Source organism: Mixophyes fleayi, chromosome 2 (genome assembly GCF_038048845.1).
Source record: "Mixophyes fleayi isolate aMixFle1 chromosome 2, aMixFle1.hap1, whole genome shotgun sequence".
Classification (NCBI taxonomy): Eukaryota; Metazoa; Chordata; class Amphibia; order Anura; family Limnodynastidae; genus Mixophyes; species Mixophyes fleayi.
In genome coordinates, this window is record NC_134403.1 from 53,003,011 (window position 1) to 53,027,379 (window position 24,369).

Here is a 24,369-nt window from a genome sequence, read left to right on the forward strand (position 1 = left end):
CTGCAACACGTTAAAGAGAACATGGACATGGTCATTTCCACCCTAAACGTCAAATCTAGTATGTAGTGGCTATTACTATGTCTTCATTAAATAGATTGTAAGCTCAGTTTTATTTGTTTCGGCCCAGGAGAATGTATATGACAGACGTAGTTTGTTGTTCCTCTGGGCAGCCTATGACATAACTCGGGGTGTGTATGTATATGCCACCTCTGTCATATGTTCTCTCTGGCTACAGCCCAGTGATGTCACACACACAGCCTTTCCTGGGATCTGTGTGACATCAGAGGCTGTGCTTATGTGCTTGTCATAAAGGTATATGTGGAGAGTGTGTCCCCATAGCGTGGAAAAGAGAAGTTTGATAAAGCGATACCTGCTCGAGGACTATGTTGAAAATAAAAGTATACTTGTATAAAGTAGTCTATATACTGTATATGTAGAAGATCAAAGATCAGACGTCCTGAAGGGGCACTCTGCAGTCAACCTAAGTTTCTAAATACAGGCAGAATTTGGCAAGTGGAAAGGTGTTTTTTGCATGTAGTAGATGTGTTTGAAAACCTTCTTGGCTGGATAAGACAACACATATACATGAAAGTAATACTCCGTAATGGTATGTAGACATTTTTGAATGTCACACAGTGCCTTTTAATTACAGATTTACTTATCTACACACATTGTTGATTAAAAACTTTGTAGACCTTAATAGTTGCAATGTTTTCTGAAGTCTGGAGCCTGTTTTTTATCTGTACATCATCTCATGAGAGAGGTTACAATAGGCAAATAATACAGAAGAAAATTTGACTTAATAATTGTAAAGAAAACGAACTTGTAGCCAGCAAATCCACAGGAATCCGCCTGCTCCCAAATTCCAGTCCCCACTAACTTATCTGTGCCTGCTATGCAGAAAGTGTCCTGACATAATATCCTGTGAGTACAAGCAGACTGGAACACAGAACATTGCTGCTCATTCTCCACCCCAACCTGCTGTTGGCAAAAACAGGATCTATATCCACAAATGGGCGGCCGAACAGACCAATTTGGCGCAGGATGACTGTTGGCTTGTTCGTGCAGATAACCTCACACGTACACACAGTGGATGTACAGGCTTCAGGGTTGCCAATTTTTACAATTAATTTTTACTGAAATTTCATACAAACATACAGACAGGCTTTGTTTTGTGTCTTTGCTAACACATTGTTTGAATTAACACAATTCCCCAAAAAATGGAAGTAGAAGCAACACCTAGAAGAGTAGTGTCTGTAATATTTTACATACTTAAATATTTTATACTGATGGATTAATGTTACTAGATTTTTCCTGATTGTCAGTAATTGCACTGACAGTCGGCCACCCTATCAGCATGACCAAAAAGGGTGCAGCCGATTTGTGCTCTGATTTGTTTCTGGCATTGTTTGTTTTTCGGGCTACCCACACAGTGACATCAGGCCAGTTTACACTACGGCTTAGCAGTATAGGCAGGTAGTAAGCACATACAACTGGGTGTGACCAATAGACAGTTGTGGTTTTTTTTGTATTATCAGTTATAAATTAGTAAAGTGGTTGTTTTAATTTAGCTGGATGTAGTTGCTGTTTGTTAGCACATTGCCATATGCCTCAATGAAGACGAGAGGTAGTTGGCCAGTCTAAAAAGTCGATTTTGAAATAACGAACTTCGAGTGAGCAGCCGGGGTCCCAGGTATTGGATATCTGTCATGCTGAGGAAGGGGTTAATATAAAACAGTCAGTGAAGCTGCGGCCCAAGTGCTTTATACAGGGTGAAGAATTCCAAATTGACTTATAATATGCTTATTATGTACACTACAGAATGCGGTGTGTTATTCCATATAATACACATGCCAAAACACACATCCAATGACTAATAATGCGATGATCAAGCTGGTTAACCCTTAGTTTACAAATTATTTAAAATTGACAATTATCATCTTTTATGTACCCAGTACAACCAATGAAATCACATCATCCCAAACAGAAGATGACTTCTAGAACGCAAATGTGATGTTCACAACCATAAGTTCTCAAAATCATTGGTGTAATACTTCTGTGTATTATTGTGGTGTCACACCAGCGTGCCCTCTGTGCCCTGACCCGTCGCCCTCTGTGCCCTGACCCGTCGCCCTCTGTGCCCTGACCCGTCGCCCTCTGTGCCCTGACCCGTCGCCCTCTGTGCCCTGACCCGTCGCCCTCTGTGCCCTGACCCGTCGCCCTCTGTGCCCTGACCCGTCGCGATAACATTGCTATAATCATCACAGTTATGACATTAAGTGATTACAGTAAGTTACTAGACTATTATACTATAGGACACTGGTGGTGTTCGCTACCGATATATATCATTATGGAGGCACATGGCAGCACGTGCTGGTCATATTATACATACTAATAACTGTAATAAAGATGATTTTTGTATTTGCGAGAGACGGGTGTAGGTGTATTATAATGATATAATGTGTTTACAGTATCCTAATATACATTGTCTGTCCAATTACAGCAATTGGAACTCTGTCAACGGTTGTATAAGCTTCACTTCCAGCTGCTGCTGCTTTTTCAGTCGTATTGTAAACTCATTGGGCAAGTCCATGAAGTCAGCTCCATGCCAGAGGTACGTCGTGCCACACATGATGAAGTCTAATATATACAATACTTTATTACTGCACCACTGATACATGCCAGGGCTTCTCTGTTTTATACGTTTTACAGTATGTTTTCACTAAAAAGATGCTTTAATACTACCAGCCTTTGATTCCATGGGATGATGAGACTGATGTATTATTATATGTACATCCTGCTCTCATGTCCTGGATATTAGACTGCTTGGTGTCTATGTTTAGGGAGTTTGAGTTGGTCAAATATGCAGCACTGCGTAAGTGTCAAAGACTATTATTGTGAAGCTGCAGGCATTGGAAGTAAGCGATTGATTGATATTACTGTGGGTCCTTCACGTATTTAGTTTATCCCAACACGTTATATACATGTATTTCTTTTTTTTTTTTTTTTTTTTTTATATAAATCCAGTGTGTTTTATTGTGCAATATGGTTTTCAAACAAAACACATAAAAGGCAGTTAAACAGTAACAGCTGACAAACAAGCATCACATGTTATAAAAATAAGACTGTGCTGAATAAGACATAAGTTTCAGAGGTATCTGTCAAGGACAACATGAGTACACCGATGTATACATTATAGAGGTATTTACAATACATGGAACAATAAGAAACAGAAAAGATGAACAATGTTGTCAGTGAAACAAAGAAAGTAGTGTGAGCAAGGATGCCTGTGGGTCTAGTCCAGCAGAAGATCAGGCCATGGAGAGTAAGTCAACGGAGGAGTCCGGCCAGAGTCCCCATATGCTTTCATACTGCGTGGGGCATTTCCTTCTAGTATATACAAAAACGCTCATGACCCATCTTGTCATTCTCCAGAGTAGTGAGTGCTAGCAGAGGCCATCCACGTTCTAGTTATAGAGACCTTAGCAATATATTTATTAATACATTTATTGAGTATTTACGCGTCTGTCTATTTACCATATCCTCCTGCTGCAAACCAAAAAGGCAGGTGCCCGGCTAGAATAGCATCAGTTTTGTTGATACATTTAATAACTCTGGACCAAAAGTGCTTAATTCCAATACACCTGTCATATGAGATGTCAGGAAGTGGTGCCTGGGTCACCCCCAGTTAGTGGTTCAGTCAAGTCTGAAGTTCCAGCACATTCAGATCTAAATTCTACACAGAATGTATTTTACTCTCTTTGTAGACTGGTTACATTTAAAGAGGCAGTCTAACTGTGAGAGCTACTTAGGAGTATCCACCACTCCTCATCCTGGAGAGGACCAAGGTTCACCTCCCACTTCTGCCACAATTCTACAAGGGTGTTATTGGTATTTCCTAAGTGAATATGCTACAAAGTAAAGGAAGTGAGTTTTGAGTAACCCAAGGGCTGGAGTAGAGACGTGTATTTCTTACATGATTTCACATATTGCAGAAATATAAACATTTGTTTCTTTAGGATTTTTTTTTATTATGTTTTCATGCATATAGATGCACTGTCACAGCCTTGAATAGGTTGTACAATTTATTGATGGGTATATCCTGATTTCATACTCCAGTTAGAGTACACAGTACAGAAACTGGTTGCGGCTATGTGCGTGAAACATGAATAGGGTACATTATAACTAAGCTCATCAGAAAATGTATTTACAGACGTGGAAACCTCAAAAAATGTTTTTTAAAAAACGGCTTTAGTCCATTTATAAGATGCAAAGTACAACTGAATGCAAAACTCAGGAACAGCCAAATTCTAGATATAATCACAACAGAACATGTTTTACATAGGAGAAGATTTCTTTGTTGTATTACCTAATAGTTATTTAATTTTTGCACCTTATAGTTGCTTAACATGTCAAGAGACCTAAACGAGCTGAAGAAGAACTTGAAGGAGGCAAGTTTATACATTGCGGCAGAGTCTCTCGGTATAGATGCTGCATCATATGAGCCTTCCTTCAGTTCCACCGAGTTTGCCATACAGTTTATGCTGGAGTGCTTGAAGAACAACGAGCTTGGGAAGGCAATACGACAAATACGCCAATGCAGGTGAGTCTCTGTCTAACGTGTGGAACAGTCATATGGGGGGCAGAAAAATAACCCCTCTAATCAATGTACCTGTACCATCTGCAGTGGTACAAGAATAGATGTATTTGTTCTACATAAATAAAGTAGGAGCTATTCATGATTTATAAGAATGAGATGTTCTGTAAAATTGTGTATTATGACCAGGCAATTTCCTACATATACCAGATAATCCTGGCGCAATGGGATACGAAACTTCAAAAGAGAGAGAGATCAGTGTGTCGATACCTGTAAGACCTGTGGGGTCTCAATGAGCAATAACCCCTCATCCACTCTGCTTGTTCTCCCTCCTCTCCCCTGGTCCCTTTTTCTCCATTGCATCACTGCCTCCCTTCGTGCCTGTTTTGTCCACCCTCCCTTAGGATGTAAGCTCGTATGAGCAGGGCCCCTCTCCCCTCCTGTCTTCATACCGACTCTTCTGCTCCGCCCTCACTCCATATGTCTGCCCGGAGTTTCCGAAGCATTGGTACTTAGTGTTTATTGTTCTGTGATGTTTACCCTGTATGGTCTACTGTTCGTATTATGTAAGGCGCTGCGAAAACCCTGTGGCGCCCAACAAATAAATGATGATAATAACAATAATAATAACAATAGCAAAAAACAGAAAACAGCGCTGGATGCCGACAACACTGGGCTCCCAATAATAGACGTGAGGTTGTAGATAAAATAGGTCAAAATTTATTGTTATAAAATTGTATAAATATATATTTTATGCCCATATCCTAATGAAGTATACACAAAATAGTTACACTTTGTATCAAGCCCAATAGGTAAACACAGATAGAAATGACATTCATTAAAAACAACTCAGATAGATGTTAATGCATGAATCAATGTGTCAGTCTGTGGATACTAAATAAATGTGCCTGTTCCGTTTGTTCTCCTTTATAAGGTAATTAGCAACAAAGACTTCAGACACTCAATGAAAAGTATTGGTGAATAAGGAATTATAGAACAACATAGTTGTAAGGCAGTGTATACCCACTAACAATTCCACTGAAAGTCAGCCTCAAACAAGATGTCGACTCCCATTATAGAGGTGGATGTGTCTCTGACCAACGGGACTAGGTATAAATGTCCCGGTCTTTAGCAAACTGATGCAGATGATTACCATGGACAAGTCAGGGTACTTGCATATATCTCTGACCAGCGGGACTGGTTAAAAATATCCCGGTCTTTAGCAAACTGATGCAGATGATTACCGTGGACGAGCAATCTGTTCTCGTAGTGGTACATATATATCTCAGAGCCGTTTAGTAAAGTAATAACCCTCAGACTACTAGTATAAAAAAATAAAGGACCTTGTGTGGAGAAATCAAGTTGTGAATTATGCGTGTTTTCTAGTTCAATGTAATGCTATTAGTTCCGTAGGAATTCCATTTTCATCCTTGTAATACTCCATGTTTCTTGCTCTATAGGAAACCAAGTGCTAGTTTTAGTTGTATATTTCCATGACAACCAGTTATTACACTGTGTGCATGTAAAAGGTTCACATACATCGAATGTTCGGAAGACTTTTTTAATTGATGTTGTTTTTCTTACTACATGCATGATGGCAAAGATAGTATGTCTCCTGTTGCTGCACAGATAGAACTTGTAGTGCTGGATATTTGCACTTTTATACACTCTTTATGCAGTTTTGTAATAGCCATGCAATGATTTAACCTCTAAAATGTAAATGTGAAAGCATCTTAGACAAGTTAGATTAAAAACAAATAATGTTTAAGCTCAACCAACGGTCAAAATGACCAAACAGGCAGTGGATACATTTACCTCCAGGTTTGACTTCAAAATTTGGAGTTCAATGTAAAGCAGATCTTCAGAATTAGTTTACGTAATACTGCTGGGATGTTTTTCCCCTTAGTCTGCAGCATTTCAGAATTGGGCTTTCAGTTTAAGATGATGTATAAAGACAAATTGAACACTATTTTTGTGAATTGGATCCATGACCAGTGATGTATGCCTAGCCCAATGACTTTACACACTGTAAATATTATATGCTATACATGAGTCCGTTATATACAGGCAAGCTTCTTATTCCTCCACTAAATATTCCACCGTATCTTTTTGCCTATCAGGAAACTATGGCCTAATGACATATTCGGGAGCAGCGCTGATGATGAAGTGCAAACACTACTGAACATTTATTTCCGCCACCAAACCCTTGGACAGACCGGCACATATGCTCTTGTAGGCTCCAATCAGAACCTCACCGACATCTGCACCAAACTTATGGACCTCAACATGGAGATTCGAGACATGATTAGGCGTGCTCAGAACTACCGCGTTGTCTCAACTTACCTCCCTGACTCCAGTGTTTCCGGCACTAATCTCTGACACGAAGTCACTGCCTGTCTACTCTCCCAAGCTGGAACTGCTGCCCTGATAGACTGAGACTGCTCAGTATCTGCTCAATGTTCGGAAGACTCAGTCACACTGTTATCATTCCTGCTAACCTTAGACCCTTATTGTAAGCCGGCAGATGAAGGCATCTGTAGCAATAGTGTAAGACTTAAGGTGTAGCGATAGCACTGCAGCCCGGGTTAATCTTGCCCTTGGTCTGTTGCTCAAAACAGATGTTGTTTCACCGAACTGCTTTATCTCACTACTAAACAAGTGACTTCCATTGTGTACCAAAGCCTACTATACTGAATCATACTTCCTTTCTAGAAACTTTAATCTTAGGATGGCAAAAGTGCAATGTTTCCTTCACAAAAGAATATATATATATATAAATATAGTATATTTTTTGTTGCTAATAATATACTTTTAAAATACTTTTTAATTTCTGACGATAAACAGTCAACAGGCGGAATGAGGCTGGCCGTAGAAGAACACTGGTTTATGACTGGTCAATAGCTGAGAGCCTGTATATATATGAAGGCTGATTGTAATGAGGCTGTAATTATCTTGTACACTGTAATTTTGAGGATTAACTGTATTTTACGCTGCTATGACTGACATTTCCTAGAGATGCTAGGCTACTGTGGCCATGGTACTTGATCATAGTCGTGAACTGTACCAGAATGCCCTGATTTGGTTTAGGCAATTTTTATTTTTTAAAGATTCTGGCTGCTTTTTATGAAGAGTTGCTTTTCGGACTCTTTATACTATGAAAAAGGAAGCTGATATGACTTAACTACCGTGTTAAAAGTGGAAGTTTAAAGAATGATTACATCTTTTTCATCTGCCACGCATGCATATATTTTGTTTTTATTTAATGTATATCAGGATGATAAGACTAAATGTTACAATGAAATGAGTTGTTTTTTTTGTTTTTTTTTAGGTGAAACAGCCTTATGATTTCTTATACACATAATCTGTGTGACACTGTGTATGTGTGTGTGTATATATATATATATATATATATATATATATATATATATATATACACACTCATATATATAGACATGCACACAGTCATTTTTTTTCCTCTGACGTTCTGTTCTCGAGTATGAATTGAATCGCATGAATTTCTTTTGCATATCTGAGGCATTTCCATTCACGCATAATCTATGTAACTTATTCACTCTGTACATAATACTTACAGTTTTGTGACGTAATGAAGATTATTTTTGTTGAGTACATTCACTGAAATACATGATAAAGTTGTCCAGTCACTACATTGACGCTGTAAGATTTTTGCTTCGTTGTCATAAGTGATATTAATTCTTGACAACCAAATTGTCAGGTAAAGTTTTTTTTTTTTAAGATTGCATTCATATTAAAAATTTCATTCTTTTACCTAGAAAACTACAATGTTGATCCTGTATTAAACATGTATTATATAGCAACCACAAGTGTATGATTTCCCATACGATGACAGGAGATGAGATGCTTGACATTGTAATTTGTATTCGGTTATTTTAGGTAGTGAAAATCATTGTCTGTTTTACCCAGTTTGTTTGTTAGTTTCCTGTGTTTGTGCCCAATTGTAAAGCGCTACGGAATATGTTAGCGCTATATAAATAAATGATGATCATCCGTCAGAAGACTAACCAGCAGGAACATTCCTCTAACAATATCTTGGCCAATCAGGGCTAAAGATAATTTAGAACAGTAGGATTCATCCTCGCAGGTGTTCAACCTGCTTTGCCCCTCACTTTGAGCTTCATTCTATTCAAAGCCATTTAAACAGAATGCAGCTCAAAAAGGGATCTTTTATCCATTTGTGGATTGCAGCTGCCATTTACACACTTTCTCCATCCAGAATTTATTCTCTGTTGGTCCAAGTGGCCATTTGTAAACTGCCCTTCCTGTGGAGAGGGGATGAATGTAGCTACAACAGCTTAACCCATGACTTGTCTCTGCACTCGCCAAACGGTAGTACTGATGGGTGGTTTCATATCTGCATGCGGAGCATTCCCTGGAAGACTAAGTGGCCTCCAGAGCTGGCTTTAAAGTATCTGGTTTCTGGTGTTCTGCTACCTGGAAATAGAAAAGACAAAGGTAGCATAGAGCCAGAAAAACATTTTGTAAAACAACAAAAAAGTATATTATGAAGTCATCCAACTGGGAACTTGAAAGTTGGAAAGAAGACAGGACGATCAAGGTTATGTTTCTGGGTAGATTCCACAGTGAGAGCACTTTCTCTTTGTATTCCTGTTTTTCCAAAAATATGGAACTTCTCTGCTCCTACCGGTTGTCTGTAGGCCAAGAGGTACAAATCCCACTGTGGGTGACTTGTAGGCTAAAGGGGAAGCCCAAATTGTATTTGATATTGTTTTCTGTAAAACATCAGTTAGGGGCTTCAGCATTCTATGCATCTGGGGGGTATACCAAGAGAGGTCTAGAGAGATTTGTATTTTACTACAGTCAAATTACTATGTCAGCTAGCCGTCGTGTTTTTTTGTTTGTTTTTGAGTGTCTCTTCCTTCTGGATGAAGTAGTGCAGCCTACAGATCACATCCCCGCTGTCTTCCAGTCGGTGTGCCCCTCCGGCGTAAAGCTCTGTTGAATTTTATAATTTCATTGGGATCATGGTCCAAAATTCTGTTGAAATTTTTTGACAATATATCTATCAAGCCTTGTGCTGGGATATTGTCAGGAATACCTCTCGCACGTATATTATTCCTATCAAGGTTGTCAATTCTATTTGTTTTTATCAGCAGTGTTTTTGCTCTCCTCCAGAACAGATAATCTGGCAGTTAGATGCGAAAGATCTACTTTGATGTTCACTGCCTCTGTTTCTTGTAGTTTGATTTCTAAATGTTCGAAATCTTGTTTAGTCGGGAGGGTTTTGAACAGCTGCAGTACTTGAGCTATATCGTGAGTTCCTTCGCCAGTAATGTTTAGGTCTCATGGCTGAAGATTGTCATGCATGGAATTTTACGAAATTGTTGCATGTCAGAACGTTGGGGTGTTTGTCGTTTTCCCCAGGTCCTTTTCCAAAGGGCCGACCTTATTTTTGCCCATCTAAAAGAGAAGTTGAAAAACAGCAATTGGTTCTTGGAGATTTGCAGAGTAGTATGAGGATGCACTATTAGCAGATATGGCTATCACTGGCCACTTCACCCCCATAGTAGGTCTAGTCAGCCATTTACATTGGGAGTCCCTTAACACAGCTATGCGTTGCGATGGAGAACCCACAGAAATCCGGTCTGTTATATGAGCAGAAGACTATAGTCTCTAATAAGCCTCATATGTGGCACCTAAGTGACTGCTTGTAAACTGACCTAAAACAATAAAATGACAGAATCAGTCCTTCCCTGTAGATCAGACCTGTCCAACCTGCGGCCCTCCAGTTGTTGTGAAACTAGAAGCCCCAGCATGCTTTGCCAGTAGACAACCAGTTGATAGCTGGAAGGGCATGCTGGGACTTGTAGTTTCACAACACCTGGAGGGCCACAGGTTGGACAAGCCTGCTGTAGATGTTCTGTAGAGATGGCAGAGGTGTGATCAGTGTGTCCTTAGAGGCTGACTAAAGTGGAGACTGAGCTGTAATGGTGGCACAGGTTGGGATCTTCGGTTTTGAAGTGTACCAGTTATTACAACGCTCACAGCGCCGTGGAGTGGCGGGTGGCTTTAACATACATTTGCAAATGTGTGCAACTAAGACTTTTGCATTTTCATCTACAGTAGAAATGTCAGGTCTTATGCGGTCTATAGCAGTGTGCTGGGGGAATTTGTGTGATTTCAACCCTGACAGTGGCCAGACCAAAGGGAATAAGTGGGATTTATGTGCTGCTTTTCCTTTTCAGTGGCTAAGGCTGCAAGCCAGAGAGAGGAAATTCGAGTTCTGTCCAACTATTGAGGCTCAACAACAGGATTCTAATAAAGACAACAATCTCTTACCCAATGGAGCCAGGAGGAGTACTGCCAGTGCCCATGGATAATGATCTTCGCAAAGTGTTACCAGAATCTGACAAGTCTCCTGAAACTGCAGTCCCTGGCTTTGAGGCCTAGGACCGACAGTCTGGTGCTGCAGAGTAAATGGGGACCCGCCCCTCTCTCCTAGATGGTGCTGCTCCTAGGGGTCTATGGAAGCCGGCTATGTGAAACAGTTGTACTTATGGGAAGCTGAGTCCCTGACGATGAAGGACTGAGGGCGCTCCATCAAGCTGAATCCGCTTGTATCTATGGCTGCCAGGCCACACCCTCACAGATCGGCTTTCTCTGCAATAATCAATGCATGTAAAGATGTACTCCATTAAAGTCAGTGGTTTAGGGCACATGAGCATATTTTTTGGGTGGGAGCAAAGACAATATAGGTTTTGATTTTATTTTTACATTATTAAAATCGTCTGTGTGATCAAGGCTTTGTTTCTTCCACCACATATCTATCAATCTGCTGAAATGTTATTACCTTCTTAACACATACAAATATGTTAATCTTATTAGGTTGTGGTATGAACAGTTAAGCTTCGGTAGTGTGACCATTTAGTAAAAGGTGTGACAAAGAATTGCTGGGTATTTTTGTGGTACATGTAGTTTAGGTAAATATAGGGAGGGGGAGGGAAATAGTGATCCACTATAGTCAGGTGACAAAGGCCAGGCAGGAAAACACTTATGCTAGGAAGAGGTACAGGTAAGGAGGGAAGGGGGGTGTTAATCTGTATCCCTGGTATCTCTACAACTGTTAATAGAAATTGAGTCTTAAGGGACTGAAGGGTGAAGTGATCAGTAAAAATTGAGGTTTTTTTTTTTAAAGCTAATGACCAGCTATTTTTCTACTTACTCATTATGTTTTAGAAATCCTGTGTTGTCTTTTTAAAACAGGCCTGTACAACCTGCGTCCCTCCAGATGTTTGTGAAACTACAAGTCCCAGCATGCCCTGCCAGCTATCAACAGGTTGTCTACTGGCAAAGAATGCTGGGGCTTGTAGTTTCACAACACCTGGAGGGCCGCAGGTTGGACAGGCCTGTTTTAAAGGCTGATTGTTGTCCAGGCTGCTATAGATTTGCATTGTGTAATATTATACACTTATATCTCATGAAGAGAGAAGAATGCTTGAGTTAGTATTTAAAATTAAACTGTTGGTCCAGAAAAAAAAAAAAATATCAAAAACTTACACAGAAGACATTTTATGTGATGATATCTGGACTTTTAGTGGCACATTCACTTGCAAGGGGATAAAAAAAAAATATTTTTTTTTTATAATTTTAAATTGGAATCATTAATCAGAATATCATGAAATCATCATCAACATTTATTTATATAGCGCCAGCAAATTCCGTAGCACTTTACAATTAGAAAATAGAAGTTAGTGCATGGAAAATAAAACATATTTCTTTGTTCATAGCTAATGTGCTTATGTAAACTAGTCCCAAGAAAAGGTTTTACATTTGTCTCTGGAAAACCACACTTCTGTAAACATGCCCTAATACTTGTGTGAGACGGTGAAACTAGTCATGGCTCATAAAATGATCTAAAACCACGAGGTTCATGGACTGTTGGACTGACTGCCAGTAGGAGATGGATGAGATTTTATGCATGTCAAATGGGGCTCTGCCAGAATGAATTTACCAGTTGTATCCACATCAGGGTTACTACAGGTGGCTGTGTCTAATATTAATGGAGATGGAGATTCCTTGTGTTCTATACCTGCAAATTGATCTTATGTAACTAGTGAAGGCCTCCAGTTGTCAAATGAAATTCAATATTTTACAAACAGATACATCTAGAGGATGCCCTATTAGGGGAAACAAACACCACTTTACCCAATTATAAATATATATTTTTTTTAAATATATCTTACGCCATAAGACTCACACAAGACCTGCTACCTGCAAAACGGTTCCTGCACTGCTGAATGCCACTAGAGGAATGTTCTTCCCATCTATATTTCCTCCACTATAAATTCATCCTGTCATCTTACAGCTCTGCCCTTTCAATTGTCAAAACAAACATATGTCAAATCTCTAAAATCCACCCACTCTTCTAACCCCCTTCGCTTCTCTGCCCACCTGAACATCCTCCCCTTCCTCCACCACAGCCCATGATTTTGACACCTATTCCAAAGAGAAAATCAACACCATATGACAAGATATTTTTTGATATCCAATCCCACACACTCCACCCACCTTCTCCTCCCCTCCACAATCGTCAACATTTATGTATATAGCATCAGCATATTATGTAGTGCTTTACAATAAGAAACAAACACTAATAAAATGAAACTTGATGTTATAGACAAAGAGGTAAGATGATCCAGCTCACATACTACAATCTATAGGACAATAGGTGTTTGATACATGACATTAAGTGCTACATCTTGCATATTGGTCTAGCCAGATTGCAAAGATAAAAACTACTTAGTGCGCTATATGATCCAGTCACACAGCAATGCTAATCAGGGGGTTGTTGTCTTACGTGAACTGTGGAGGTGAGGTTAAGAGAGTGGTTGAGGAATTTTATAAGCTTGCCTGAAGGTGGCCTTTCAGAGAACACTTGAAGACTAAAGAAAAGTCTTAATAGTGCGTGGGAGGAAATGCTGCAAAGTGGGTGCAGCCGGAAAAAGGTCCTTTAATTGGGAATGGGAGCAGGTTATTAGTGTGGATGAGAGATACAGATCTTTGCCGAATGGAGGTGTAGAGTTGGGAGCTATTTTCAGCCAAGTGAAGATGTATGTTGGTGCAGTTTTGTTGATGGGTTTGTATGTTGGTAGAAGTATTTCATATTGGATTTGGTACAAATAAACAAAACAGGCAACCAATGTAGAGACTGACAGATGAAAGAATGGCATAGAGACGAGCAGAGGCCCTAGGACTGAGCCTTGCGGTACTCCAACTGATAACAGAAGCGTAAAGGAGGTGGATACAGAGAAACTAACATTGAATAAGCAATTAGGTAGGACGAGAACCAGGATAGGACAGCGTCCCGAAGACCCATCCACCCTCAGTTCATTCTCAAGTAACTGATGACAGTCTTTGGACTCGTCTTATCCTACAACTTGTCCTCTCTGCCCTATTGCCTTCTCCACTCATGCTCACCTCTTCTTCAACATGTCTCTTTCCACTGGCACATCTTCATCCTTTAACATGCTCTCATCTTGTCAATTCTAAAGAAACCTATCAACCCAGCCTCTCCAACTTCTGCATTTTTTTTTCTCTCATCCCCTTTGCTCTCTAAATTACTTGAGTGACTTGTGTGCAACAACCTATCTCACGTTCTCTCCTCTTATTCCATTCTTGACTCTCTAATCAGGGTTTCACCAACAACATTCTACTGAAACTGTTCTAACAAAAGTGATCAAAGACCTACTTACAGCAAAGTCTAAGGGTCATTTCTCCATACTCATCCTCCTGGGAGGATGATAAACAGTGCTTTTAACATGGTTGATCACTCTTTCCGTCACTCCATTTGCCTTTGTGACAGTCTTTTCCTGGTTAACTTCCTATCGAACCACTTCTTTAGTGTCTACCTCTGGTACATCCTACACTCCCACTATCTGTTGGGGGTCCCACAGGGCTATTTTCTTGGCCATCTACCTTTTTTCACTGTACACTTCACTTGGGGAATGAATTCGTGCATTCTGCCTGCAGTACCACCTCTACGCTGAGAAAGCCCAAATATACATTTCTTCCCCAGACCTCTCCCCTTCTGTACTATATTGTGCAACGGACTGTCCCTCTGCCTTCTCCACATGGATGTCCAAACAGCCTACCTAAACCTCAACATAACTTATCCTCCCTCCTCCAAGAATGAGTACCTTCCCTCACCATCAATAGCAGCAGTTTCCTCAGTCTCCCAAGCCCTCTACGGTTATACTCACATTCAGTCCCTCTTCCTGACCTGTTGCCTCCACCTTAGAAATATTGTCAGAATACACTTCTCCAGAATCCGTTTCAGATTCCTCATCCTTACCTACAAAGGCCTCAACAACACCACCCTTTCATACATCTCAAATCTCATAACAATACACTCACCCTAAAATTTACCTCTGACCTGCACCTTTCCTCCTCTCTGGAAACCACCACTCACTCCTACCTACAAGATGACTTCTGTGCTACCAACTTATTTCCTACCAGTGCCCAAATCAGACTGTCCCACAGACTACAAATCTTTAGACACTAAAAAAAAATATATATATGTTTATTAGAGCTTACCCTACTTCCAGCAATACTAACGCAAACTCATAACTGTGCCAATATTTACTTTCAGCTGCACTGGCTCTTCTTTCAGCTGTGCCCTATTCCAAATAGAATATAAGCTCTAATGCACTGGGACCTCCCTACCCTTTGTTTTCATGTCTGCATTTAATTTATGTCCTTTTTTTTTTCCTTACTGTTTGGCACCTGGCAGCCTTTTATTTATACAATAATAGATACTCCTATACTTCAAGATAGGAAACATATGGATGAAACCTTTAACGTTGGTTTCTTTCCAGTTCATAACAGAACTGTCCATGGAATAGGTCAGTGGTGCAGGTTTTGTATTTTCCATTATTTTCTATTTATGTTAAGCTAAAAATTCCAAATTAAAAACTTACATATAAAATAGGGGCCCTCTTCTATGTCTTCTACAAGGAAGAAGAATTTAAATATACTTCATTGCTACATGTACTATGTTTTTTCCCCCAAAGCACCAGTGGGCATTTACAACTAAATTTGTGGACACTTTAACCACTAGCCACACTGACCTATGCTCACTGGTGCCTGGGATTCAGACTGGCTATTTAAATATCAGTTGACCCACTTAGCGAGACCCTAGTCACTACCACAAACATACTCTATCCAACTAAATAGGTTGGAAAGATATTTCATCATGACATTTGGCATACTGTCATGTATTTAGAGTATAATGTGCTGCAGATAATTTAAGAACTCTGAAAAAGTCTCACTAAGATTCTGTTTTAGCCAAATAACAGAGTTTGACCGGGACTATTCATGTGGTCAACCCACGTTTACAGTGTTTTCTCCATCTATAGCACCACCAGGCTAGTCATAGATAATGGAGTAATCTAAAGGCACAATTCCCACAAGACTACAAAGCTAAAGACCAGCTAAGCAGTATAACAGAACTATATGGGCTTCAGTAAATGAATGCAGTAAGTGGCTAAATAGATATGCTGATCCACCCATTGTGTATAGGGGACAGATCACTAGTTTGTTTACACATTCAGAAGCCATTACACAAACAATAACCAACATGCACAATATAAAGATCTGACCACTGGGCATCTTGGCAATATGGATCAATTGCATATTGTCTAAAAACTGGTGCAGAAGGAAAGTATCAACACTCCCTTGTTTGTATTCCTAGGTACATAACTTATAGGAACTGCTGGTAGAACAGAACTAATCATTTGCATTTACTTTCAAATAACTTTATTTACACTGTATACAAAATGATGACACTACAAAACAGATATGAAATCCTTTAGTCCATTCTTCAATGCCGGGTCAAAGTGCCAATTCAAGTAATTCTACAGAGTGCTCTGTGGTTATACACTGTGCTCTTGAGATCTAGATGTGCTCCATATCAGACAATATATTTGAAGCTGTAAGTATTATCACATGAGAGCTTTTTGTTTTTGCAGCGACCACAAAGCTCTTGGCGGTGAGGCCTCTTCAGATCTATATGTCTTTTCTTTTGTGGACAGGAGCAACGAGTCTTCATACAAACCTTAAAGAAACAAGAGATTTACTACACACACTAGACTGCCTATACAACATCTATACATGTGCTGGTTTCCAGCAGCTACAATACTAGTTGTAATAAGTTCAAGCCCTTCTAGACATCTCGTTTTACTAGAGTGCAGGCGAGTACATACACTCACTTGTCTCAATGTACCCTCAGAATGTCACCCATCCCATAAAAGAAAGGTTACTAATAAAGAATGCAACCTTCAATATATAGAACATACATAAGGTTATATTTCAGAGGGGTAAAGATGTATGCAACTTGCAAAAAACAGCTGTCCATTAAGTTCAATTCCCAACCATGGCCTTATCTGTGTGGAGTTTGTATGCTCTCCCCGTGTTTGCGTGGGTTTCCTCTGGGTGCTCTGGTTTCCTCCCACAATCCAAAAAACATATTGGTAGGTTAACTGGCTGCTATTAAATTGCCCTTAGTCTGTGTGTATGTTAGGGATTTTTGATTGTAAGCTCCAATGGGGCAGGGACTGATTGAGTGAGTTCTGTAGAAATAAATAAATAAATAATATATATATATATATATATATATATATATATATATATATATATATATATATATATATATATATATATATATATATATATATATATATATATATATATATATATATATATATATAGCACCAATGGTTTATCAATTAGTACAGCTTTATGGTAAAGGTACAGATCATGTAGAATTCATGCAATTCATTAACAGCATTATCATTTACCAGCTGAATATGTAGGGCCTAATCGCCTTAACTTTTTAAGAGGAAGCAGTGGTCACAGTACCGGTACAGGTATACAGTGGTATGCTGTACCTCCACTAATCCCATTTCATTGTAAAACTATCAATTTCAATTCACTTTAGTTTTCCATACTACCACTTCGATCACTGAGGGGCAGCATGTGTGTATAGCACTAGTAATGAGGTATGCTTGGTTCAGGTGCTATTTAAATTGCCCTAGACACAAATGGACATCATGTCCTAAAAAAATACAAAACCCCTAACCTGTCACCTATATGCCATGTTGCTGCAGACAGTTGCTGCATCCAATATTTATTGCACCACAGCCTAGCTCAGGGTTTCCCAAACCCAGTCCTCAGGGCTCCCTAACAGTGCAGGTTTTCCGGATCACATGTGACATAATTAGGACCACCTGTGGATTTGTTACAATGTGTCAGTCAGGAATGAATACACCTGTGCTCCAGCAAGGAGATATGGAAAACCTGTACTGTTAGGGAGCCCTGAGGACTGGGTTTGGGAAACCCTGGGAAATTCAAGAGGAACCAGTGTCTCATAAGCATTTGCAATGAAGGAGTCCAGCAAGTGAATGGTTCCTAGTGGGCTGGAGCCACTTCCCCATGAATGGTGATTTAGCACATAGTAGATGCCTCTAGTACTACTAAACACTTGCAGAATTGTTTGTGGTTTGAATTCAGATGGAGATGACTGAAAGCCAAGGTTTATAACAAGTCACTACATGGATTTTAGGGTCACCAGTCTGACTTTCAACTGGAAAACAGAACAGTCACTTAAAGGATATCAAATTTAAAGATCAGCAGCCTGAAAAAGCTAAAGCATGTGACCCATGCTGTAGCGTTACTAAATTTTCAAGCAATACTTAATAGTCACTAGTGTGGGATAAAAACAGATGTCCTCAGCTTAACATGCCGTGTTTTCCTTTCACTGCCTAGACATTTACAGAGAATGTTTGAGACAATTGGCATGAACTGAACAGTGCCAAGTACTTGTGGGTGGGTTACAACCAGAGCATGCCACCATACATTCTCTCCATACTATCATGTGCTGCACCTTTAACATGTGTTACTACATCTGCCTACATTAGAGCAGAGCGTATGACACTACTGGAATTATAGAGGGTTTGGAAACTTAGACTAACTTTTGTGACTCATTGTTTTTTCTGTATAAATTCAGAGAACATCCACAAATCAGCATTCCTAATACAAGTCAAATGACTGCACAGTTTATTAGACAATTCAAGTAGTCTAGAACAAGTCAAACACTAACCTGGCATTGAATTCCTTCTACTCTGTAAGGATTGAATTCCGTTTGGCATTTGCGACAAAGTTGTTTAAAATAAACCTGTGGCAAACAGAATTTGTCATAAAGATTACTTTAAAACACATTTGGGCCAAATCAAATACTTCACCACCATGTGAACTTTTCTTCTAGATACTATATTATAATCCAAGAAATGTACAAAAAGATTGTAAGGTAAGTGCTACATCATTGTTTTGCAGTTGAAGTGTAGTACTTAAATGCTTGTTCTCCCCATCAGTGAATGGGTCTTAGCTGCCAACATCCTAAGTGTATTAAAAATAAGATCAATGGTTTCTTATGGGCTCATCTTACCATTGATTGCTAAAGTTTTAATGCTGCATTTGACGTTTTAAAACAGCACATCCCATTTCTCATGCATTAATACACTCTGACAGTACAACAAATTGAATGTTAGATGCATAATGCATGCAAAGCACATTGAGACTATTACTGAAACATGCCTTAGTTTAGGCAAGGAAGGTGTAGGTTACTTTTATAAAGCTTTATATGCAAAAGTGTCCATTCTACATACTGGACTATGTACCAATGGGGACACCAAATAGTGCAGAATCCCACAATTTGGGGGGGGGGGGGGGGCTGATTTAGCATAGGCCTTAACAGATCAATGTTACCACAGACTGCCAACATTTAAAGTTCCACTAACCACTGTTATGGAGCTGGGACCACAGTCATGACAGTCCAGGAGGCAGACAGGTCTACTTCAGCTAGAAGAGATTTTTTTTAAACTGTCCTGTGGGATATTTGCCTCATTCAACATTTGGCCACAAAGTTTTCCATTCTGTTCTGGCAGAATTTAACCCAACTGTTCCCAGACTTACCCCAGTCACACAGCAAAATGAAGTCATCTCAGTTCTATTCATGAACTATACTCTGATCTTTACCATTTTAAGTTGGTATCAATGCAACTTTATACTCCTGCAAAAACCCTGTTCTGCCCCAATGATCAAGTCAGACATTTCCTTGCAATTTCTTGTTTAACTGGAGCCCACACCAAGTGTGTACCCAACAGAACAAAGGATGATATCCCAGAGGCAATGTCCTTATAAATGGGTATTTTTACAATTTCAGCTAAAAAAGTGGATTTATACAATTTCTGCATTTTTCACCCATTAAAATTTGTGGCATCTGGTCCAATAAGCATTTTGCAGATCTACAGCACTAGGGAGTTACAAGCAGATTAAACGCTCAATAAGCTGCAAACTGTTTATTAGTCTGCCATTACCTTTAATTACAGGACAGAATATGTCGAGCATTACGTTAGAAAGCATCAGTTATATTAAGTTCAGTAACATGTTTGAATTTTACTGGCAAGAAGAGCAACTGCCCTTCTAGCACTGTAGTGACTACAGTAAAATTTCACTTAGGCCAGAGGCAACGGTGACCACTACAGCAAGGTTTTGTCCATGTATACCCGAGACCAGGCAGAGGATGCCACCCTGGTTGTGTTTAAGACAGAGCGCCCAGGCAGGATCTCAGTCCGCCTCACCCGACAGGGACAAGAATATAGTACGCTCCAGACAGCCTGCACCTGCTGGCGTGGGGTGTTGTGAGGCATGGTGGCTTAAGGTGGGCATCAGCAGGAATGAAAAAAGTAGTATATTTTGTGCAACATTTCATTTAGTTTTGCAGTGATAACCTCACCTTGTTGCTTCCAGAAATACACCATACATATGCACTTTCCCATCGAGTTTTGCAGTCTTTGCAGTGGAAGTAGCCATATTTTTGTTCCAGGAACTGAAAGAAAATAAGTTTTAAATTAAGTTAGTCTCTAAATACAGAGGAAACAAACAATTCATATGTAGCCCCAATATTCCCAACTCAGTTAAGGCCCTGAATTTTGAATATACATTTGAAGTTATACTGTCACTTAGACACAGTACATTATATAGAAGTTTCCAATTCTGTGAAGTAATCAGCCAATAAATACAACAGCAACTATTAAATACAGCAAACAAGGGGGGCTTATGAGTCTCTGGGCAATAAGTGTCACAGGTCAGTCTGCAAAATGTATTACAACCTCCTCACCAGTATAACTAGCCACACATGGCATCTACTCTATTGCCAGGCAAGGATGTAACTTGTCTCAACTGGCAAAGCTTAGACCCTACTCAATGGAATATATAGAAATATAAAGAGAAGAATCTTGTCCATAGATTAGGGATCATGCATTCAGCTGGGATCATCATAAACCTCAGTATTGGGGTGACTGCATGATATTTGACAGACCCTCGGGACGATCTGGGGGGTCCCAGGCTGAAGATTGGGCAGGTGTTAGACCTCCTAGGTCAGTGACTAGTAGTGATACCTGGAACGCGGATCTCTTCTGCTCCTCCTTGCTGAGCTCTGACTCCGGGGCAGTCCCTGCATCCTCCAGCTCCGGGGGTCTCTCTGCAGCCGGCTCCTGCCGCGGGGTGTAGCCCGATGTCAGTGCAGACTTGTACTCGGGAACAGCCGGGCTCCTCCTGGGAAGGCGGCCGCCCTGGGGCAGGGAGAAGACCCTGCGATCCACCACCGGTGAGTACACCGCCACCGGGCGGGTGAAGCGCACTGGATCGGCCGCTGGTTTAGCAGCGTTGGGAGGGGTCGGGGGTCTGCGGAGTGTACGGGGCCCCAGAGAGCACTGTACCCCGGCGTCCACACGGGGGTTGACCTGCACCCCGACCTCCTTGGTGTTGGCTTTGCGGTGCCGCGGAGTGAGGTTGGGGTTCACCTGGGACAGGATGGCTTTCAGCTGGGCTCGCTGGAAGTTGTCCAGGTAGTCAGTGGGCTCGGCGTTCTTGCCGGTCTTCCAGGGGGTCTGCTTGTTCCTGGCTGGGGGCTGCGGAGCCGGCGGCGGGGTCTGCCCATAGGTCCCGCCGTAGCTATGATAGGCGTTATAGGGCGCAAACATGAACCCCGCCATAACAAACCATCTGATTACTGCAGGAGGGGCAGCGGCTCAGCTTTATTGCTTCCAATGCTCATTACCCCACCTGCCCCTCATCCCACAATTACCCCTCATCACATCCTACTAGGGCTGAGTGTTGGCTGAGATACCTGGTGCACATGAGGTGCTATCTCCAAGTAACTCATTATATTCTAAACTCTTATTGTCCAAGTACAGCTAGAACACAAACAGCTTGGTTGCTATGGGTTACAGCACCTTTTAGCAATAATTTCAGTGCATACCCATAGTTGTCATTAATGTCCAGGGACAGAGACCAAGGTTTTAAAGATTTGTCCCTGTAAATGTCCTCAATTTCTGTATCAACCAAGTGCAAATACAATTCCTTGATTTTCAGCTTATTAGATGCAGTTTTCTCTTGGTTTTATAAGTTTGATATTTCTTGAATATGTAAAATCAAAAAGTATGTGATAATCACATTCAATAAACATAACATGATGGGGTTTGTAGAACTGTAGAAGTTGGGACATACTAAAAGGAATAACAATAGACTTCTATGATAGCAAATTGAAATTTTTAGAATATTTGTAAAAATCTTATGCTTCTTAATTATATCTTCCACACACTTATTGCTAAGGTACTTGGGGGCATATTTAAGAAAGCACGATAGTGCTTTTACCGAGTAATTAAGGTGCCCCCGTGTCCTCCGCAAATTTATTAAGGGTGCATCGCAGCAGATATCATGGATATCTGCTGCTTTGCATTCCTCTTAGTATTTGGGAGCAGTCACCATTCAACAGTATGGTGACTGCTCCCAGCTGCAATCTAACAAGTTCCGAATTTTATTTTTTTTCGGAAACTTGTCTTGATAATGTACGCCAGCTGAAGCTGGCGTACATTATCAGAAATTAAAAAACCCAATGCCGTCAGCTCTGCTCCGAAGAGCAGAGCTGGACAGTGCATGTGTGGAGGGATCATGTGATCCCTCCCTGTCACTCACCGCTCGCAGAATTGCAGACAGACCGGGATCTTTGTGGAACTGCACATGCGCAATGGAAAGAAGAAGAGGAACGAAGATGACGTGAAGGAGATCCTAGAGACAGTGCGTCCCGAAGAGGGGGGTAAGTATGATTTTTATCACAGAAACAGCAGTTTTTCGGAACTGCTGTTTCTGTGTTCCATTTTTCCATTTTTAATAAATTTGAGAAATAGATCAATCCTTATCCATGCGATAAGGATTGATAACTATTTCTCATTTCTGCCGATGAATGATAAATGTGCCCCTTGGTCATGTTTTACATCTGGAATGACGGTCGATTACTATGGAGTGACTATGCTGTTTTACACGCCATGTCAATTCCTTTTAGTACGTCCCGTAGAAGTCCTCCTATTTTTTGGTGAGTCTCTTGAATTAGCCCCGTCTCACCATTTTAACTCCCATCGGTATATTTACTATGCACCTCCGATTACCGGCACTGTGAAGTCATTTTCTTCAAACAGCAATTTTATTAAAGACAAAAGCTGATGGGAATCGGCGGTTCTACGGAATAGTAAATATATTCTCCAGTCTGATGGATGTCATGAGATCGGGAGACACAGTAAATTCTTCCGTCCACCACCACTTTGTTGTGCCAGAAAGTCCCTACAGCTCAGGTCATTTGCCAATCAGGAGCTCCAAGTAATCTGTTTGGTGAAAGGCTGGCGCTATCACCCAGTCAGTACCAAGTATGACAGCTGCCCAGCACAGCTATTGCAGAGTGTTGCAGTGTGACAGTAGTGTATGTATTATAAATCAATATCAAACAGCTATGATGTATATATTATACACAGCTATACAGCACCCTATATTTTATGTAGGATTGTTTAAGGTTAAATACTTTTCCATTTTAATATTGTGTTGTGAAATTCCATAAGTGGATAGCGGCACGGGAAAAGCCTCATAGGCGGGAGTGAAAGATGGTTACCAGCAGGGGAGGGCTGGAAAATTTTAGCCCCGGGGGCAAGACTCGACTCAGCAGCCTATTTTAATGGAAACAAATGCAGGAGGCCCAGTGACCCAGCCCCAGGTAGCCCACTATGGGACCAGTCTAGGGGCAGATGCCCCCCTGCCATCCAGCGCAGCCTGACCCTGGTTACCAGAGAGCAGGTAAGGTGCAGGTCTGAGGTAGGTATGAGAGGGAGAGTATTTTGAGATGTAAGAAGGGGTAGTGTTGAGGGCATTGTAGGTAATGGTGCGAAGGGCCATAATTAGGGCTGTGCGATAGGGGTGACAGCCCAGGGTGCAACACTGAAGGGAGGTGCACTGAATATTTTAGGTTAATTTGGTTAAAATGGAGGGGTAGGGGAGCGGTATTTTTCTTTCTCGCCCCAGGCACGAAAATTTTAAGTTACAGCTTTGACAGTAATTTTAATTGGATTCTGGAGGACACAGGAAGACCATGTAGGGATTTGCCAAGTGAAGTAGAGCAGAGAGAGGAAGATCAGTCTTTCTGCTGCATTTAAGATGCATTGAAATGAGGGGAATGTCAGGTAGGAGGTTACAGTAGTCCAGGTGGGAGATGAGGCGACAGGACTGGGGGAGAGTTTGACACCTCTTACAAGACACCAGAACAGAAGCAGTCTAATTACTGTCAGCTTGTAGCCAACTATATTCCAAGAGCAGAGTTTACACACCCATCACTG

General features: G+C 40.7%; 2 protein-coding genes across 11 annotated transcripts in view; one reads left to right on the forward strand and one right to left on the reverse strand.

The window, feature by feature from the left end:
• Window positions 1-8,264, forward strand: part of FRY (FRY microtubule binding protein) — a 310,594-nt gene extending 302,330 nt beyond the window's left edge. For all 10 annotated transcript variants that reach the window (XM_075198969.1, XM_075198964.1, XM_075198963.1 and 7 more), the window contains 3 exons: window positions 2,504-2,614; window positions 4,401-4,603; window positions 6,718-8,264. In XM_075198969.1, the coding sequence (XP_075055070.1) occupies window positions 2,504-2,614; window positions 4,401-4,603; window positions 6,718-6,976 (573 nt within the window). In that variant the 3' untranslated portion in view covers window positions 6,977-8,264. The remainder of the gene's footprint in view (window positions 1-2,503; window positions 2,615-4,400; window positions 4,604-6,717) is intronic.
• An 8,127-nt stretch (window positions 8,265-16,391) lies between these two features.
• ZAR1L (zygote arrest 1 like) lies at window positions 16,392-22,005 on the reverse strand. The gene is made up of 4 exons (XM_075197950.1): window positions 21,109-22,005; window positions 20,445-20,537; window positions 18,750-18,824; window positions 16,392-16,706 (listed from the first exon to the last, which is right to left on the reverse strand). Exons 1-4 carry the CDS (start codon window positions 21,703-21,705, stop codon window positions 16,563-16,565), a joined length of 909 nt encoding a protein of 302 aa, XP_075054051.1. The 5' UTR covers window positions 21,706-22,005; the 3' UTR covers window positions 16,392-16,562.
• Window positions 22,006-24,369: the final 2,364 nt, after the last annotated feature.

Excerpts from the sequence above, each read along its gene's own strand:
- ZAR1L (XM_075197950.1), bottom strand. The coding sequence starts at position 21,705 with ATGGCGGGGTTCATGTTTGCGCCCTATAACGCCTATCATAGCTACGGC. Across the intron at positions 20,538-21,108 it reads AGAAGAGATCCGCGTTCCAG|TTCCTGGAACAAAAATATGG; the intron begins GTATCACTACTA and ends ATTTTCTTTCAG. Across the intron at positions 16,707-18,749 it reads TAGAAGGAATTCAATGCCAG|GTTTGTATGAAGACTCGTTG; the intron begins GTTAGTGTTTGA and ends TGTTTCTTTAAG.